At 44.3% G+C, this 19,171-nt stretch overlaps 2 protein-coding genes across 3 annotated transcripts in view; both read left to right on the forward strand.

The window, feature by feature from the left end:
* Positions 1-6,235, forward strand: part of FAM20B (FAM20B, glycosaminoglycan xylosylkinase) — a 45,070-nt gene extending 38,835 nt beyond the window's left edge. For both annotated transcript variants that reach the window (XM_027565444.1, XM_027565445.1), the window contains one exon: positions 2,364-6,235. In XM_027565444.1, coding sequence (XP_027421245.1) covers positions 2,364-2,595 — 232 coding nt within the window. In that variant the 3' untranslated portion in view covers positions 2,596-6,235. The remainder of the gene's footprint in view (positions 1-2,363) is intronic.
* A 2,410-nt stretch (positions 6,236-8,645) lies between these two features.
* Positions 8,646-19,171, forward strand: part of TOR3A (torsin family 3 member A) — a 28,016-nt gene continuing 17,490 nt past the window's right edge. The window contains exons 1-4 of the mRNA XM_027565446.1: positions 8,646-8,992; positions 10,321-10,434; positions 11,037-11,302; positions 12,924-13,102. Coding sequence (XP_027421247.1) covers positions 8,725-8,992; positions 10,321-10,434; positions 11,037-11,302; positions 12,924-13,102 — 827 coding nt within the window. The 5' untranslated portion in view covers positions 8,646-8,724. The remainder of the gene's footprint in view (positions 8,993-10,320; positions 10,435-11,036; positions 11,303-12,923; positions 13,103-19,171) is intronic.

Here is a 19,171-nt window from a genome sequence, read left to right on the forward strand (position 1 = left end):
TATATCAGTTTGTTTTAATATCAGAATATAGTCCCTGCTCCCCTACAGAATCCAGTGCAGGCCCTGCCCCTAGTTGCTCTGCTATGTTCACCTTCCTCTCACCACCACAACCCACTGTGGTTTGCTTATCTCAGTCAGAAGTTGTGTAACCAAAAATAGCTATCTCCCTAGGTATTTATGTGTTGTCGCTCAGTCATATCCAGCTCTTTACAACCCCATAGACTGTAGCCTACGAGGCTCCTCGGTCCATGGGATTTTCCAGGCAAGAATACTGGAGTGGGTTGCCATTTCCTTCTCCAGGGGATCTTCCCGACCCAGGGATTGAACCTGGGTCTCCTGCATTGTAGGCAGATGCTTTACCCTCTAAGCCACCAGGGAAGCCCTCCCTAGGTATTTAGTAATTGATTTTTTGAAAGTCTATGTTAGAGAACAAAGAAATTCAAAAGTAAATCAAAAAAATGAGATAAAGACTGGGCTCTAAGGAGCTCCGTTTCAGATCAGCATTGCCAGTATGACTTTAAAGCGTGAGCACCAAGAATCAGCTTGGACCTACCTTGCTTGGATACTACTGGTCAACTCCCAGAGAGACACTGATTGCATGAGACTGCCCCTTCTGGCAGCTGGTCTGTTTTACTTTTCTTTTCTTTCTCTTTTTCTTAAATAACAACAGGATTCTGCAGAAAGTGTTACCTAGGCTACCCTAAATTATCTTCATTAATACTGGGAAGCAGTGATACATCCAGTCAGAACCTGCATCTGTGAAGGAAGATGTCTTTGTGTTAATCAGTACTATCAGTCTGGTGCAGTTAGAAGACAGAAAAGACATGGTGTGTTCAACGGGAAAGTTTAATATAAAGGACGGTTAAACCCTCTGATACACAAATAGGGCCGAGGCAGAGTAACCAATTTGGAAGAGACCCCCCACCCCCACCTCTGCCCCAAGGCTGGGTTTGGTCCTCAGTGGAGAAGGTATAGTTCAGCCCACTTGCTAGCAGAGAAGTGCACTAGTTTGCAGATGCTGGGCGTGCAGGAGGCAACCCTGCAGAGTGCAGGCAAGGAACAGGCAATCCGCAGGACGTGGCCTGTACACAGAGAGCCGTGACTCAGTAGAAACCCTCCAGGCTACAGGCACAGCTTATTTGTGGGCCAGCGAAGGGAATAAGGGTACCAGCATGGGTGCGTGGCCTTGGGGCTCTGGTTTCCATGTCAAGAGGGCCTTAGGAAAGTTACTGCCAAGCCAGGCTGAAGCTGCAGTGTCATGGAGGACCTGTCTACTCTGGGAGTGTGGCCAGGGAAGAGCTTCATTGGATGACCTTCCCTGAACACTCCTGGCCTGTACAGCAGCCAGAAGCATCTCCCTCCAGCATCCTATACTGAGAAAGCCTAAGAGAAGAGATAATTAGAGGACGTCTGTCCACAAGAGCAGGGCATACATGAAAAGTGGATTTGGAGGTGAAAGGAAGTCAAGTGATACTTTTGTCACGCAGGAGAAATTCTGATGCTCTAGGCACTCATATTTTTCAGAATTGGAAAACCACACTGCCTGTGTGCTTGTCCATCCCTTCCATGCTTTAGCCAAAGATCCTTATTTTCTTCCTGTTCAGATGGCTGCAGAACAGGCTGCCGACCTCATGCAGAGTCAGGCCTTAATGCATGCCTAGTAGTTCTTGCATTACCTACAGGGGAGTTCGTACTTTTCTTCTCAGATAAACAAAAGATCCGCTTTAGGCAAAAAATAATTTAAAAAAATAGATACCCTTAAACTTTTTCTCTTTGTAAGATTAATGCTAGAATTTTTAATTCAGAAACATAAAAAGGAAATTTAAATTACTTGCTAAAATGTAAAGATACCTTCTGTTAACACTCTAGTACTTCATTCTAACTGTGTGTGTATGTTTGTGTGTGTGCTTATACACACATTTTCTTTCCCCACAGATTTGGAGTAAAACAGTTTCCTTCCAACTTTCCCCCCTGATTCAATATTATATGGGCATTTCCTCATGCCACTGAATTTTCGTAACTGCTTTAAATGGCTGCATGGTTTTTCATTGAATGGATGAACCATAGTTTATTTAACTATTTCTCAGTTCTCAGACATTCAGATTCACATTTTTCCTGTTAAAAAGAGCACTGCAGTGAACATGTGTAAATATTGTGTGTATCTCTTATTAGTTACTAAGAAGGAAATATCAAAATGTGGTAATGTCACTCATAATGTAGAGCTGCTTCTAGAACAGAAATGGCTTTTCTAGTTGAGATATTTTACATAATTACTTCTTTACATTTGTCTGTCAAGCAGGCTTCAGTCTCCATTTGACAGTGAGAGGCTTTATGTAACCTGTTCTAAAACTTATTTCTCCCAGCATTCGTGTGTCCACCTGGAACAGACTGAACTCCTTGAAGAATGGTGTGCTGAAGTCTGCCTTAAAGTCCGCCATGGCCCACGACCCCATCTCCCCAGTGCTCTCTGACCCACACCTGGACGCTGTGGAGCAGCGGCTCCTGAGCGTCCTGGCCACCGTCAAGCAGTGCACTGACCAGTTTGGGATGGACACTGTGTTGGTGGAAGACAGGATGCCTCTCTCGCACTTGTAGTTCTCCACAAAATAAGTGAAACTGCTTTTTACAAAGATAGAGAAACAGCACAATCAATTCCAGATGGTATGAGATGGATTGGAAATGGCCAGCAGCGTGTTCTGGTAATAGGGGATAGGGTGGCCTTGGATTTCTTTGGTGTTTGCTGTGGTAGAAGCTAAAGCAAAGACTTACAAGCTTCAGACCATGGAACCGTACCTGCTGAACCACCTTCAGACTTCCTCGGCGTTTGCCCATCCTAGCAGTGGGCAGCACAGTTGGTCAGTCTTAATTTCTCATGCCAAAGGATGGAAGAGAGGTGTGACATTCAACTAGGTTAATGCTGGGGTTGGTTCTGGAGTGTGTATTTGGAGTTCATCCTTATAGTCCTTTCTCCACACTTGTGGATCTTCCAAAAACACTTTGCAGTCTCGAGTCCTTTTTTCCAGGATTAGTCAAATTGGGGATTTTACTGCTTCCTGGGGAGTGGCAGCAAGGAACCTGGCATTCTGTTGAGCCAAAGTAGTAGGGACTATGCTGTTAAGGTAGAATTAGAAGGAAGGACAAAAGCAGGAAGGATGTTTGGGCTTTTAAGTAAGAAGGTGGTAGTGCTTTTGATGATTCTTAAAGGAGGGAAGGAGAGAGAGAGAGAGACCTGCTTGGTAGAACCAGAATCAAGGAAGTGATTGAATTAGTGAAAAACAGGTTCCCCTGTATTTAAGTTCTTAACATATATAAAAGCAAGCATGACTTGTACCTAAGTAAGATTTGCATTCTCATGGTTATGTCCAAATTAACCCAAAAAAATTGTCTGTAGAGAACCTGCTGTTACAACCCAAGCACAATTCTGTTATGGAGGTTTACTTTCTTTTTTGCCCCAAACAGGCAAATCCTTTGCAGATTAACAAAGCAAACTGAAGATAACATCTTGGGTAAGAGTCCGGTTGCCTGCGATCTCTGCCATCCTGATTTCCAAAATGAATTTTCACTTTTGTCTTCAAGGTATTTAGTTGTTAAAGCTGTTGTTCCCGAGAGACTGGCAATCCTATTTGTGCCTTTCTTGGAGAAAAGCCAGCTTACTCCTGTAGCTAATAGTTCACATCCTGCTGGTGGCTGGACCTGTCTAGTGATTTGGGCCACGCAGAAGGCTAAAAACAAAGATTTTAAGCCTTCTGAGCCTTAAAATTAAGGTGGTTCCAGGAAGAGCCTTAAGATTTTGATTTATGTCATACCCTGTTTTCATCATTTAATCTGGTTCTGAACCCATGAGGTAGTATTGTTCTTCTGTCTTCTATTAGCACTTTGAAATATCAGTTTGCTAAAACAGGCTAAGTTGTGTGTTCTGGCAAAGTGATTTTGACATGTAACCAGTGGCATTAAAATATAGGGCGAGGAGAGCTGGCCTGGTGAGTCCACTTGTGCGTCCTCAGAGCTGGAAGCTTCTCTCCTGCATTTTGTCTGGGGACTCTTTGGGTTTTGACTTCTGTGAAGCAAAGACTAATATTTAAACAGTGTGGTTGAACAAATCTACTGCCAGCCACTGGAGACCAATTTTAGGTAACCGCCCTTTCAAAAGTGGTTTAGAATTTATGCTCTAATTTTCTCAAATTGAAAGTCAACTGAGTACCCAGTAACTACTTTAACATGAAATTAGGATGCTTTTGTACTTAGTTTGTACATTTGGAGATGTACACAGAATGGGCTTAGTTATTATTTAAAATGGATTTAAGAAGACGTGTCAGCACAAAACACTGAGCTAGCGTTAACAGGAAGAGGCGCTGATTTCAGTTTTAAAGTCGTGTACTGTGTGCGTCCAGGGAGTACACATTTGAGCTTGAGAAGGGCTTGGATGGTGCTCACCTCAAAGCATCAGGGAGCCAGTAAGAAGGTAGTCAGCTGCTGTGCTTGGTAAATGTTAGTTGAACTAATTCTTTCAAACACGTGATATTGTTCTTTGGTATGCCCCAGTGGAATGAGTAAGAACTGTTCTCAAACTTGGGAACTTTATTCATAATGCTGAAGGCAGAAGATCTGTTGAGGAAAAATGCAGGAGGGAAGGCTGCTTTGAAAGCGTCTCATTCTTTTTTCCAAACACTGCTTCATTCTCCTATATTAATATGATCTTAAAAAGTGTTCAGATGTATAGTGGTTAAAGTTAGAATTGTGCTAAGAGAGTGGTGTGAACTGATGCTTAGAATATAAATTTATGTTCTAAGTCAATATTGGATTAAGCTGGGAAAAGTGTGTTTAGGTAAATCTCGGAGAAAACCAACCATAAGCTCTTAGTCCTAAAATTCATAAACATTATATTCTGATTCAAAAAAGAGGTACATATTGTTTTTTAAAGTTTTCTAACACTGTCCTTTTTATGGTTTATCTTTTAGAATTGAGGGTTGTTACAATCAGACAGGTCATTGGAAGGGTTTTTGGTTAGTCTTAAGTTGGGTATGCCTAGCTAACATCTAAAGATAAACATGGATACATTTCAATATTATAAAACTAAGAAAATCAGAACTGAGTAGCATTTCTGCACTCCTCCTCCTACTTTTTAAATATATTTATTCCAGAGTTTGAGGGAATATGGGTATAGAGGTTTCATCCTAAAATTTTTCTTTAATATGAAGGTATATTATTAGTTTGGGGTAAATAATTTTCTGTGCAAAACAAATTAATAGACAGGATCTGACTTGCTCAGAGTATTGCTTAATAATATATTAATAAGGCATTTCTCTGTATTTGCTCTCAGGATTAATATGTGAAATGAAATGTAATAAGGAAATGGGAGAATTCAGGTACATCCATTGTATACTGTTTTGGGCAAGATGAATCCTCTACATGGCAAAATTTCAGTGTCACCTGAAAGCCACATGTTCTTCCAAAGAAATCCATCTTTTCTTTTAAAAAAAAAAAAAAAAGAGGCTTTTGGCCTTCCCCTCGTATCCACCGTGTTCCTTCACCCTCTCTTCTCCACAGCTTCCATATTCTCATTTGACCAGTCCATGACCACACCTCAAATGGTGGTAAACAGCATCTGTCGTTTTGTGAGCTTGGGCTTCAGGAAACATGAGTCAAGGTATATGTATGTATATAGTCATATATGTATTCTAACAAGAAAATATTTATTTTCACACAGGGAAACACTGACTTATGTTGCTGAAGAACCTGAAGCTAGTAAAAGGTTCTCAGTCTCTGAGCGTGAACCTAAGTGACATAAAGACCAACCATTCAGGAAACACCTACTGTGCTAGCCAGGGCCGGTGCCCGAGGCAGATAGACCCGCCTCGTAAGACTGCTATACAGCAGGGGAGGGCCAGTTTTCCTCCCTTCCACTCCTCAAGTCTGGGTTGAAAAGGTGGGGGCTGGATACTATACTGCCACAGGTTTTTAAGGAACTAAGGTGTTACTCAAAAATACAAAATGTTTAGGGGGGGAATCTGGGAATAATTTACCAGGAAGTAATTTATTTGCTTAAGAGAGAGGTGTTAAGAACCACGACCCTCGGTTCTAATCTGCCAAGGATTTCCTCTCAGAGCTCTTGCACAAATAGAGGTTGTGCTTGGTAAGACATCAAACAAGACAGATATGCACCTAAATTTCTAATGTGTTCTATGGGTTTCAATTCTGAAAAAAAAAGACAATGAATAAAGATTTTAATAAGTACCAGCGTATCATGTTTTCCTCTTATTATCCCCCCACCCCACTTGCTGGTTCAGGGTATATCGTTTTCAATTCAGATTTCCATTTTTGTTAGGGGACAGAAGATTACATCTTCTGCATCTGCATAAACTTCCACAGGGGTTGTTTCACAGAATCAACGACAGATAAGACCTTTACACTTCTTATTACACTTTACTTCTTCTCTTTACACTTCTCAGCCTTCAGAAGTTGCCTATTAGGTTGTGACAGAACCAAGATTTTCAGTAGGATAACTCTTAGGTGCTTTTTATTTAATACTTAACTCCATTCTTGCAGCTTCTTTAAAGAATTATTAATCCCGAAGAACTTGTCAGCACATTACCATAGAGGCCTGGAAGACAAGACCAGGTCCTGATAGTGATTCTTGGGACACCAGACTTCTAAATTTTGCAATGGAAATGCAACATCATAAACCTCAACCAGACAACTGAGTAGAGTTCTCAAGATTTTGACTTGATTTGTAGCATTTTTGTTTGTGCCAGTTTTAGTCACTTGTGCTTGAATACAAAAGGGAGGCTGAAGCCTAGAACATGCTCCTTACTGACTCACCTTATACGATCCTTTTCTAGGTGAGATTTCAGGCTTAGTTTTCTTCTCAAGCATTCCAGAAAGACCAGTATGGAAGCCTAAAAAGGCAGCTGGGAGTAGCGAAGGAGTGGTTCTATTAATATTATGGGCTTATTTTTACCCAGTGTATTTCTTATAAAAATGATTTTTAGCAGCTCTCATTTTATAAAATAGAGACAAGTATGGTCATAACCACTGATTTAGCATGGGTGAGTTTTGTAAGATAAGCTGCTTTATAAGTCCCAGGAAATAAGAGAATGAAGTTAACAGTTGTAAAGATTGTTTTCAAGGCAGGTATTGCTCTTGATGGCCTGCAGCAGGTGGAGAGGTTGTCTATTGCAAAGCTAGGTTCCATCCAGATGACCTCAGTAAAGGTGTTATGTGCCCATTTGCTCTTTGAAAGTGTTTGCTAAAATGCATATTCTGATTGAGTAGGTTTGGGGCCTGAGTTTGCATTTCTAACAAGCTTCAGGGCAGTGCCAAAGCCAATGGTTCTTGGACTATTCTAGAGTAGGATTGTTTACTTGCTAAGGAAACACAGATGCCTGTAGTTTTCACAAGAGCCACTAGATGTCTCCATCATCCATGAGATATTGCTCCTAGCTTTACAATCAGGGGTCTCCAAGCACTGAGAATGAAATAGCAAATTTACTGAAAATAGAGGCTTACCTACAACTGGTGTTTGGATTCATTGTTTCTACCTGAGACTGACTTTGGTTGAAAAAAAACGTTGAGTCTTTTAGGAAAAAGATGTCTTGAAATCAAATTGTCCAAGAACTTCCAAGAGACCTGCTTTATTTATACTGTGAAATGCAAACTCAAAATCGAATCTCAAATATTATCAGTTAACCCTCCATGAAAGTTACCAGTAGAGAATTATTTCCACAGTCTTAAAATTTGAATTATTATTATTTTTTAAGAAATCAGGGTAAATACTAGTCATTTTATCAGCATGAATTCACCAGTTTTTTCCTAGGACAAGATGGCTCTTAGGTCAGTGGCTTCAATAACTCAGGTGATCTTTGAAAAAAATGCAGTAAGTACTTGGGAAATCTAGCAAGCTTGTTACATGCTCATGTTACGGAGAAGAGAGGCCCAGGAAAGAGGCCCAGAGGTCTAATGCCAGCGGTGTCTTGAGAAGCTGTTCAGTCACAGCATTTCAAAGTTGCAAATTTAGGCCCAGAAAGTGCATTCAGTACTCAGTCTAGCTTGTTTTCAACAGGCTGTGATTACATTGACATGAGACCTCGTGGTTTTTCCATGACTCTCGGGGAGTTTCCAAAATGGAAGTATCTCCAGTTTGGAGCCCATTACCTTCTCCAGCTGTGGAAACCTGCTGATTGCTTGCTGCTCTGTTTCATTTCCCTTTGTAGCGAAGCCAGGCCCAGGGCTGACTTCCCCTGGCTAACTCAAGCTCTCGGTGAGACGGTTGCCCGGTTTCATTTAACAGGTTGGCAGGAAGTTGATCTGCAGACACGGGACAGGGCACCAGTGGGAGCCCGTACTTCGTAGCCCTCAGGTGGGCCACCGGAGCCGAACGAAAGTAACTAGGTGATTGACAGTGGCCATTTCAAGGCCTGGCTTCAACTTCTTTGCAACCACGATCACCCAGAATAGACTGCTGCCTGGCAGCGAGGCCCCAGTCGGCTAGGCGGCGCCTGCAAGTGGCCTCGGGTTGCAGTCTCAAGAACCACTTGGTTTCTGTTCCTGCCGCAACCGGTCTCGCCCTGGGTCACCTGGGAGACAAGCTCGGCCCGCCTGCAGTTCCCATGGCAACACCAATCCCCGGCCAACCCGGGCCTCGGAAGTACGGGCGCCCGCCTTCAGGCCCGGACCCTGAAAAGGGCCGGGAAGGCCCAGCGGTGGAGGCCTGCTGCCGGCCTGGCCATGCTTGGGGGCACAGAGCGTCTGCTCTGGCTCCTGCTTCTGTCGCTGCTGCTGCCGCCCCCGAGTGCATGGGGACACGGCGGCCAGGCGAGGCCGAGGGAGGGGACCGAGGAGGCGGGCTCGGCCAGGGCTTGGCTGGCCTTCCAGGGCCTGCGGGAGCGACTGAGGGCGGCCGGCGCGCTCTCCAGACGCTACTGGGCTCTCTTCAGCTGCCGCGTGTGGCCTGAGGGCTGTGGGGAGGATGAGGAGGCGTCGGCGCGGCCCCCAGGTAAGACCCTCAGGCTCAGGAGGGCGGGAGCGGGAGGGAGGGATGCGCGAGGCCCGCTGGGATCCGGCCGCGGCGTTCAGAGCCTCGCGCCTGTCCTGGGCCGTCGCGATCACCAGACGAGCGCCTTAGCCGCCGGCTCTGCTGTTCCGCCCAGCCTTTAGGCCGAGCTAAGAGCAGGGCAGCCTCTTCGGAACCAGGAACCCTCATCACAGCAGCTGGCGCTGCGTCCTTATGCAGACGAGCGGTCCTGGCTGCACTCCTCGCCCGTTCCTGGCTCCTCCAGACACGGCTTACACTTCCCTCCTGTCTCCGAAACTGCCCTGCCATTATTCCAAGGAGCTGCTCTTGCCCACATTCTTGATGACTTTAAGGAAAATCCCCAGTTGGGCACTCCCCCCAAGTACCTTGTCCTCCTCCTCTGCTGCTTACAGAAGCCGAAGCTGGGCTACGAGTCCCCCAGACCTGAGTTCTGATTTATTCTCTGTCACTGATAAATTGAGGCAGGGTTGTCACATCAATGTTCTGGCCCTGGTGGTCTCTGAGACTCCTTGCAGTGGACGTCGTTAACTCTAGGTTCTGTAGTGATAATCCTGCAGTAGTGCTAGAAACATCTTTCATTTAAATTAAAAGTTCTTTTTTTGGGGGGTGGAGAGGAGAACAGGGCCTCCAGACGTGAGGGATCTTAGTTCCCCAACCAGGGATCCATCCTATGCTCCCTGCATTGAAAGTACAGAGTCTTAACCACTGGACTACCAGGGAAGTCCCTAAAAGTTCTACATTTCCAGTGAATGGTTTTTGTTTAGTTTTTGCCAATGTTCAGTATATTCAAATTGACATCTGACAGAAGAATGGAGTCTGCCTGGCTACTGTCCATGGGGTCACAACTTAGGGACTGAACCGCAGCAAAAGAATCGAGACACTTGGGGTTGGCCGTGATCAGATGATTCTGCAATCCAGAGCAAGTGGGAAGCATGGCAATCACCAGTTACTGTTTGTCTCCTCGGAGACCGCAAACTCCTTGCAGGCAGGGCCTGGGTAACTAACCCTTTGGCACAAAACAAGATTTATTGTTGAGTAAACTGAGCTTTTGCTGCAACGAGAGCTGCATCTATAGCAAGGCCATCTGCTTCCTCATCCTGGAGAGGCCACCTGAGCCCACTCCCAGGTGCAGTGAGAGGAAGGCCCAGGGCAGAGCCAGGGGGTGGGGCGGGGGGGAGCGGTTCTGGAGAGAGGACGGAAGAACCGCTCTGGTGGCTTGAAGGGAGGCAGTGTTCAGCCCGCCCTGGGCCCTGGGCTCCATTCCTGTCTCACAGCTCCTCCTCTTCCAGGCTGGAGCCTTGCCCTGCTGGGCCAGCAGTACCTGGATATCTTGAGCACGTGGTCCTGCAGCTTCTGGGACTGCTGCGACAGAGGGGACTGCAAGATCATCAACAACTTCACAGGTTAGACCTCACGTGGCCCTCAGGGCCAGGAATCGGGGGGGAGGAGGCAATTCAGGGGAATGCCAAGGCATAGGGCCCCAGCCTCAGCCTGCCCATAGCCGGCAGCGTGGTAGAGACCCTCCCTGTCTCCACCATACCTCCCATACCCTGCACCCTCATGGCTGAAAGGAAGGCCTTGGCAGAGGGCTTTGCCCACAGTAGCTGCTTCAGTAGGTGTTGGCTGAATTAAATTGAAATGAATAAAATAAGGGGGTCTCCATAAAATATTTAGGGGGTCCTGAAACTTCCAGGCAGGAGCAACTTCATGGTAGTCGGGGGCTGGGTTCCTCCTCCAGACAGGACTCTGCAACCCTGCTAGGGGGGTGTCTTCAGAACCTTCAGAAAGGGTGAAATCAATGTGGATTTCTCAAACTCTTCAGAAAATAGCACTGAATCTCTTCTACTGCAAGGTCTGCCCAGTGGCTTCTTATTGTGGAGTCCCCAGACAGGATGGCTCCCACCTCAGAGATGGTCAGCGGTGCTCAGTCTCTCAGCCATCACCAAGCCTGGGGGGGGATGCATCTGTGTGTCCCTGCTCAGCGTGGCCTCTTCCCCACCCCTAGGCCTCAAGGCGGACCTGCGCGTGCGCCTGCACGGCCAGCACCTAGCCCGGGAGCTGGTCCTGACGGCGGTGAGGGACTACTTAGAGAAGCCCCGGCCGGACAAGGCCCTGGCTCTGTCGTTCCACGGCTGGTCTGGCACAGGCAAGAACTTCGTGGCGCGGATGCTGGCGGAAAACCTGTACCAGGACGGGCTGAGGAGCGACTGTGTCAAGGTGTTCATCTCTACGTTGCACTTCCCTCACCCCAAGAATGTGGACCTGTATGAGGTGAGGCCGGCTGTGCTGAGGAGCTAGGATGAGGGCTTGGGCCGGCGGAGCAGCCGAGACACAGGCCTGTGTGCTGGGAGGGAGGCTGAAGCAAGCCCTCGGTGTGGAGGTCGGAGGACAGCAGGGTGGGGGCAGACAATGCAGTGAAACCTGTTACCCTCAGAGACAGCTACTCAGCAGGTGAGGCCCAAGAGGGCCTGAGCTTAACCAGAGAATCCATGTGTTTAATTTGTCAACAGAAGTAGTGGAAATGCCTCAGGAAGTGTGAAACAGAGCATGCAAAAACTTTATCGTAATCTCCCCACACGGACACAACCAGTTAGCATTTTGGTGTACTTCCTTCAAGCTGTTCCCCTGCGCTCTTTAATGTCTTTATAATTTATACTGGACAGAAAGTTGCATTCCACAATTTTTTTTAAAGAGGCTTCTCATAAGTGGTTTTTCCATGGCTTCCCAAAAGTACTCATTTCGTGCCAACAGGTGGACTCATCACATACAAAAAGTTTCTGCTGCTCTGCTATTTTGGGTTTTGTTCATTCAGACATGTTAGCCATGCAATGACCAAACCCCTCTGCAGCCTGACAGAGGTGACTGTGTGTATCTTTGGCTTTTAGTTTCTGTATTTGGAGTGTGTTAACCTGGGAAGATTATGTAACTTTGAGGACAGATTGCCATGGCAGTTTCAGTGTGGCCTGGCAGGGCAGGCTGCTGGTCAGGCCTCCCAAGAAAGAGCTAGCTGGCTTTTCAGTAGAACACCTGTGACTCTCAGCTTCCCCACTGTGGAAATCGACACATTCACACTCTCATACCCACACACTGGGGAGATGGGGCTGAAGTAAAAAACCAGGAAGGCTAGAGGTAGATGGAGACTGTGGGCTCTGCTCAAACACCTCTCCCTTGGGGAGGGAGGTGAGAGGGATGTTCAAGTGGGCAGGGACGTGGGTAAACCTATGGCTAATTCATGTTTGGTAGAAACCAACACAATACTGTAAATCAATTATCCTTCAATTAAAGATTAATTAATTTAAAAAAAAACACCTCTCCCTGGGGCAGGAGCCGGCCCTGTTCTCCTGGGGAACCCTGCAGAGCAGCATCTTTTCGTCCAGGGCTTACTATCCTGCCGGGGTGCGGAATCCCAGTTTTGAGTTGGGTCCCTCAGGCACCAGGCTGGGCTGAGATCTCAGGGAAGAAGGTGGTGGGTGCTCTGCTCCTGGGAGTTCAAGACAGGGCTGCCTCTGGGCACCTGAGCCTATTTCTACCTGTTATCCCTGTGTGAGCCTGACTGCTACCCCTGGGGAGGGTGAGTTAGCAGTTAGTTCTGGGATGGAACCTCATCCTGGAGGGGAGGAAGTAGGGCTGGGGCCATTTCCCAAGGCCCTTTCCCCAGGCTGGCTCCACTAGTTGGCTTTTAAATCTCAGGGTGCAGGAGAATCACCTGGGAGGCTTGTTAAAGAGGATGCCCTGGCTCCATCCCCAGAGGTTTAGATTGGTGGTTCTGTGGTGGAAACCAGCTCCAGGTGATCCATTGTAGACACCCTGGGAAAACCAGTGCCTCACTAGGGCCCTCAGGGCCGGGAGGTGCCTCCCACTGCTCCCCAGCAGCTCCCCGTATTCTGTGCAGGAGGAGCTGACGGACAAGATCAGGAAGACGCAGGAGCACTGTCGCCAGACCCTGTTCATTTTAGACGAGGCTGAGAAGCTGCACCCAGGACTGCTGGAGGCCCTCAGGCCACACCTGGAACGCCAGGCCCCCAACAACCACAGAGCCGAGTCCAAGAGGACCATCTTTCTTTTTCTCAGGTGAGGCCTGAGAAACAAAAGTCAGAAGGACTGGGTGAGGGGAGGAAGAACCCTGTCCAGGCAGTGCATGTGCCAAGCTTGGGAGCTGGCGGGGAGGGGAGGGGTTCATGCTCTCCTAGGCTGCCTGTCCTTTTCCGCAAAGGAAACCAACACAAACTCCAGGAGAGAAAACAGAAGCCCAGCTGCTTGGGTGGCAGCAAGGGTGGGGAGCCTTAGGTCTCCAGCCTTGATTCTACTAAACACTTCTGCGGGACTCTGACCCACCCCCACCACCTGCAAAGGCCAACTCCCCAGACCAGCCTGGGGAAGACCCAGCCGTCCCTTATCTGGCCTCCTCCCTGGTTCTCAGGATGGGGAGGCTCCCTCAGACTCCCCAGTTAGTACATGGCCTCCTGAAGGAGGGCTACCGGGAGTCCCCTCTTAGATGGACATTAAGTGGTTTTTTTAAATTGAGGTATAATGGACATATTAGTTTCAGGTGTATAATTGATTTGCTATTTGTTTATATTGTGAGCTGATCACAATAAGTTTAGTTAACATCTGTCACCATTCATAGTTATAAAACCTTTCTGTTCCTGTGATGAGAACTTTCAAGGTGTACTCTTCTCAGCAACTTCCAAATATGCAATGCAGTATTATTTACTAAAGCCACCATGCTGTACATTACATCCCCAGGAGTTACTAGTTGAAGTTTGTACAGTATTCACCTTATTTTTTCTCTCTTTCTGACCTGTTTCACTCAGCATACCTTCAGGGCCCACCCATGTTGTTGCAAATAGCAAGATTTTCTTCTTTTTAATGGCTGAATAATATTCCATTATATATGCATTTTTGCCCCTTTATCCATTCATCTATTGATGGACACACGTCATTTCTTATCTTGGCCATTGTAAATAATGCTACAGTGAACATGGGGGTGCAAATATCTCCTTGAGTATTTTCATTCTGTTCAGATAAATATCTAGAAGTAGAATTGCTGGATCATGTGGTAGTCCTATTTTTAGTTTCTTGAGGAACTTCGATAACTGTTTTCCATAGTGGTCGCACCAGTTTACATTCCCACCAGTGATGCACAGGGGTTCCCTTTTCTCCACAGCCTTACCAACACTGGTTATTTCTGATCTCTTTGATGACAGGCATTCTCACAGGTGTGAGGTGGTATCTCATTGTAGTTTTTGATTTGCATTTCCCTCGTGATCACTGACATTGAGTACCTTTTCATGTCTCTGTTGACCACTTGTATGTCTTCTTTGGGAAGGTGTCTATTCAGAGCTTTGTTCATTTTTTCATTAGATTATTTTTTGCTGCTGAGTTGTATGAGGTCTTTATAGATTTTGAATACTAACCCCTTATCAGGTATATGATTTGCAAGTATCTTCTCCCATTTGGTAGGTTTCCTTTTTGTTTTGTTGATGGTTTCCTTTGCTATGCAGAAGCTTTTGGTTTGATGTAGTCCACTTGTTTATTTTTGCTTTTATTGCCTTTGCTTTTAGTGTGAAATCCAAAAAAATAATTGCCAAGACCACTGTCAAGGAAATTACCACTTATGCTTTCTTCTAGGAGTTTTATGGTTTCAGGTCTTAAGTTCAAGTCTTTAATCCATTTTTTTCTTCATTTTATTTTATATTGGAGTATAATTGATTAACAATGTGTTAGTTTCAGGTGTTCAGCAAAGTAATTCAGTTATACATGTATCCTTTTTCAAATTCTTTTCCCATTGAGGCTACTACAGAGTATTGAGCATAGTACCCTGTGTTATACAATAAGTCCTTGTTGGTTATCTATTTTAAATATAGTAGTGTGTACATGTAAATCTCAAACTTCTAATTTATTCTGCCCCTCCCCCACCTTTCCCCTTTAGTAACCTTAAGTTTGTTCTCTCAGTCTGTGAGTCTGTTTCTGTTTCGTAATAAGTTCATTTGTATCATTTTTTAATTCCACATATAAGCAATGTCATATGATATTTGTCTTCATCTGACTAATCTCCAGATCCATCCAAGTTGCTGCAAATGGTATTATTTCATTATGTAACGGATGAGTAATATTCCATTGTATATATGTATCAGTGTTCTTTATCCATTCTTCTGCCAATGGACATTTAGGTGCATGGATTAATTTCTGGGGTTTCTATCCTCTTTCATTGATCTATATTTCTGTTTTTGTGCCAGTACCATACTGTCTTGATTACTGTAGCTTTGTAGTATAGTCTGAAGGCAGAGAGCCTAATTCCTACAGCTGTTTTTCTTTTTCAAGATTGTTTTGGCTATCTGGAGTCTTTTGTTATGTCTCCATACAAATTTTTTAAATTTTAGTTCTATTTCTGTGAAAAATATAATTGGTAATTTGATACGGGTTGCATTGAATCTGTAGCTTGCCTTGAGTGGTACAGTTATTTTGACAGTATTGATTCTTCCAATATAAAAACATGATATATCTTCCATCTATGTCATCTTTACTTTCTTTCATCAGTGTCTTATAATTTTTGGAGTACAGGTCTTTTACCTCCTTAGATAGGTTTATTCCTAGGCATTTTATTCTTTCTGATATAATGGTAAATGGCATTGTTTAATTTCCCTTTCTGATCTTTCTTTGCTAGTATATGGAAATGCAACAGATTTCTGTGTCTTAATTCTGTATCCTGCTACTTTACTGAATTCATTGAGCTCTAGTAGTTTTCTGGTAGGATCTTTAGGGTTTTGTGTGTATAGTGTGTCATCTGCAAACAGTGACAGTTTGACTTCTTTTCCAATTTTAATTCCTTTTATTTCTGTTTATATCTTTTTCTTCTCTGATTACCATGGGTAGGACTTCGAAAATTATGTTGAGTGGCAAGAGAGGACATCCTTGTCTTGCTCCTCATCTCAGAGGAAATACTTTCAGCTTTTCATCATTGAGTATGTTACCTGTAGCTTTGTCATCTATGGCCTTATTATTGAGGTATGTTCCCTCTTTGCCCACTTTCTGGAGAGTTTTTATCATAAGTGAGTGTTGAACTTTGTCAGAAACATTTTCTGCAACTATTAAGATGATCACATGGTTTTTATTCTTCAGTTTGTTCATGTGGTGTATCACACTGGTTTGCAGATATTAAAAAATCCTTGCATTGCTGGGATAAATACCCTTCATCATTTTAATGTACTGTTAGGCTTCGTTTGCTGGTGTTTTGTTGAGGATTTTTGTGACTGATCATCAGTGATATTGGCCTGTAATTCTTTCTTTGTGGTATCTTTGTCTGGTTTTGATATCAAGTGATGGAGCCTCATAATGAGTTTGGGAGTGTTCATTTCTCTGCGATTTTTTTTTTGGAATATTTTCAGAAACTATTCTCTAAATGTTTGATAGAATTTGCCTGTGCACCATCTGATTCTGGACTTTGGTTTCTTGGGAGTTTTCAATCATAGTTTCAATTTCAGTACTTGTGATTGGTTCATATTTTCTGTTTCTTCCAGAGTCAGTCTTGGGAGATTATACCTTTCTAAGAATTTCTCCATTTCTTCTAGGTTGTCCATTTTATTAGCATATAGTTATTTGTACTAATCTCTTATTTTCATTTATTTCTGCTCTGATCTTTATGATTTATTTCCTTCTAATAACTTGGGGTTTTGTTCTTCCTTCTCTAGCTTTAGGTGTAAGGTTAGGTTGTTTGTGGTTTTTCTTATTTCCTGAGGTAAGATTGCATTGCTATAAACTTTTTTTTTTTGCTGCTTTTGCTACGTCCTCTAGGTTTTGGATTATAGTGCCTTCACTTTCATTTTTCTCTAGGTATTTTTTCATTTCCTCTTTGATTTCTTCAGTGATTCATAGGTTGTTTAGTGGCATATATTGTTTAGACTCCATGTGTTTGTGGGTTTTTTTTTTTAACAGGTTTTTTCCTTATAGTTGGTTTCTAATCTCATAGCATTGTTTAGAAAAGAGGCTTCATATGGTTTCAGTTTTCTTAAATTTACTGGGGGTCACTTTGTAGCCCAGCATGTGATCAGTCCTAGAGAACGTTCCATGTGCACTTGAGAAGAATGCTGCTGTTACATGGAATGCTCGATGAATATCAATTAAATCCAACTGGTCCAATGTATCATTTAAAGCCTGTATTTCCTTATTGATTTTTCTGTCTGGATGATATGTCCATTGATGAAAGTGGCCTTTAAAGTCCCCATCTATTATTGTGTTACTGTCAGTTTCTCTTTTTATGACTGTTAATATTTTCCTTATATATAAAGTATTTGCCTTATATATTGAAGCTTCTATGTTGGGTGCATCAGTTCAGTTCAGTCGCTCGGTCATGTCCAACTCTTTGTGACCCCATGAACTGTAGCACACCACACTTCCCTGTCCATCACCAACTCCCGGAGTTTACTAAAACTCATGTCCATCGAGTCGGTGATGCCATCCAACCATCTCATCCTCTGTCATCCCTTTCTCCTCCCACGTTGTCTTTCCCAGCATCAGAGTCTTTTCAGATGAGTCAGTTCTTCGCATCAGGTGGCCAAAGTATTGGAGTTTCAGCTTCAGCATCAGTCCTTCCAATGAGTATTCAGGATTTATTTCCTTTAGGATGGACTGATTGGATCTCTTGCAGTCCCAGGGACTCTCAAGAGTCTTCTCCAACACCACAGTTCAAAAGCATCAATTCTTTGGCACTTAGCTTTCTTTATAGTCCCACTCTCACATTCATACATGACTACTGGAAAAACCATAGCTTTGACTAGACAGACCTTTGTTGGCAAAGTAATGTCTCTGCTTTTTAATATGCTGTCTAGGTTGGTCATAACTTTTCTTCCAAGGAGCAAGTGTCTTTTAATTGCATGGCTGCAATCACCATCCGCAGTGATTTTGGAGCCAAAGAAAATACAGTCACTGTTTCCATTGTTTCCCTGTCTATTTGCCATGAAGTGATGGGACTGGATGCCATGATCTTAGTTTCCTGAATGTTGAGTTTTTAAACCAACTTTTTCACTCTCCTCTTTCACTTTCATCAAGAGGCTCTTTAGTTCTTCTTCGCTGTCTGCTATAAAGATGGTGTCATCTGCATATCTGAGGTTATTGATATTTCTCCCGGCAATCTTGATTTCAGCTTTTGCTTCATCCAGTCCAGCATTTGGCATGATGTACTCTGCCCGGTGGCTCAGAGATTAAAGTGTCGGCCTCCAATGCAGGAGACCCAGGTTCAATCCCTGGGTTGGGAAGATTCCCTGGAGAAGAAAATAGCAACCCATTCCAATATTCTTGCCTGGAGAATCTCATGGACGGAAGAGCCTGGTAGGCTACAGTCCACGGGGTCGCAAAAAGTCAGACATGACTGCGCAACTTCACTTTCTTTCACTCTGCATATAAGTTAAATAAGCAGGGTGACAGTATACAGCCTGGACGTATTCCTTTTCCAATTTGGAACCAGTCTGTTGTTCCATGGCCAGTTCTAACTGTTGCGTCTTGACCTGCATACAGATTTCTCAGGAGGCAGGTCAGGTGGTCTGGTATTCCCATCTCTTGAAGAATTTTCCAGTTTGTTGTGATCCACACAGTCAAAGGCTTTGGCATAGTCAGTAAAGCAGAAGTAGGTGTTTTTCTGGAACTCTCTCGCTTTTCGATGATCCAACAGATGTTGGCAATTTGATGTCTGGTTCCTCTGCCTTTTCTAAATCCAGTTTGAACATCTGGAAGTTTACAGTTCATAAACTGTTGAAGCCTGGCTTGGAGAATTTTGAGCATTACTTTGTTAGCCTGTGAGATGAGTGCAATTGTGTGGTAGTTTGAGCATTCTTTGGCATTGCTTTTTTTGGGGATTGGAATGAAAACTGACCTCTTCCAGTCCTGTGGCCACTGCTGAGTTTTCCAAATGTGCTGGCATACTGAGTGCAGCACTTTCACATCATCATCTTTTAGGATTTGGAATAGCTCAGCTGGAATTCCATCACCTCCACTAGCTTTGTTGTAGTGATGCTTTCCTAAGGCCCACCTGACTTCACATTCCAGGATTTCTGGTTCTAGGTGAGTGATCACACCATCGTGGTTATCTGCGTCATGAAGATCTTTTTTGTATAGTTCTTTTGTGTATTCTTGCACCTCTTCTTA

Source organism: Bos indicus x Bos taurus, chromosome 16 (assembly GCF_003369695.1).
Source record: "Bos indicus x Bos taurus breed Angus x Brahman F1 hybrid chromosome 16, Bos_hybrid_MaternalHap_v2.0, whole genome shotgun sequence".
Taxonomy (NCBI): Eukaryota; Metazoa; Chordata; class Mammalia; order Artiodactyla; family Bovidae; genus Bos; species Bos indicus x Bos taurus.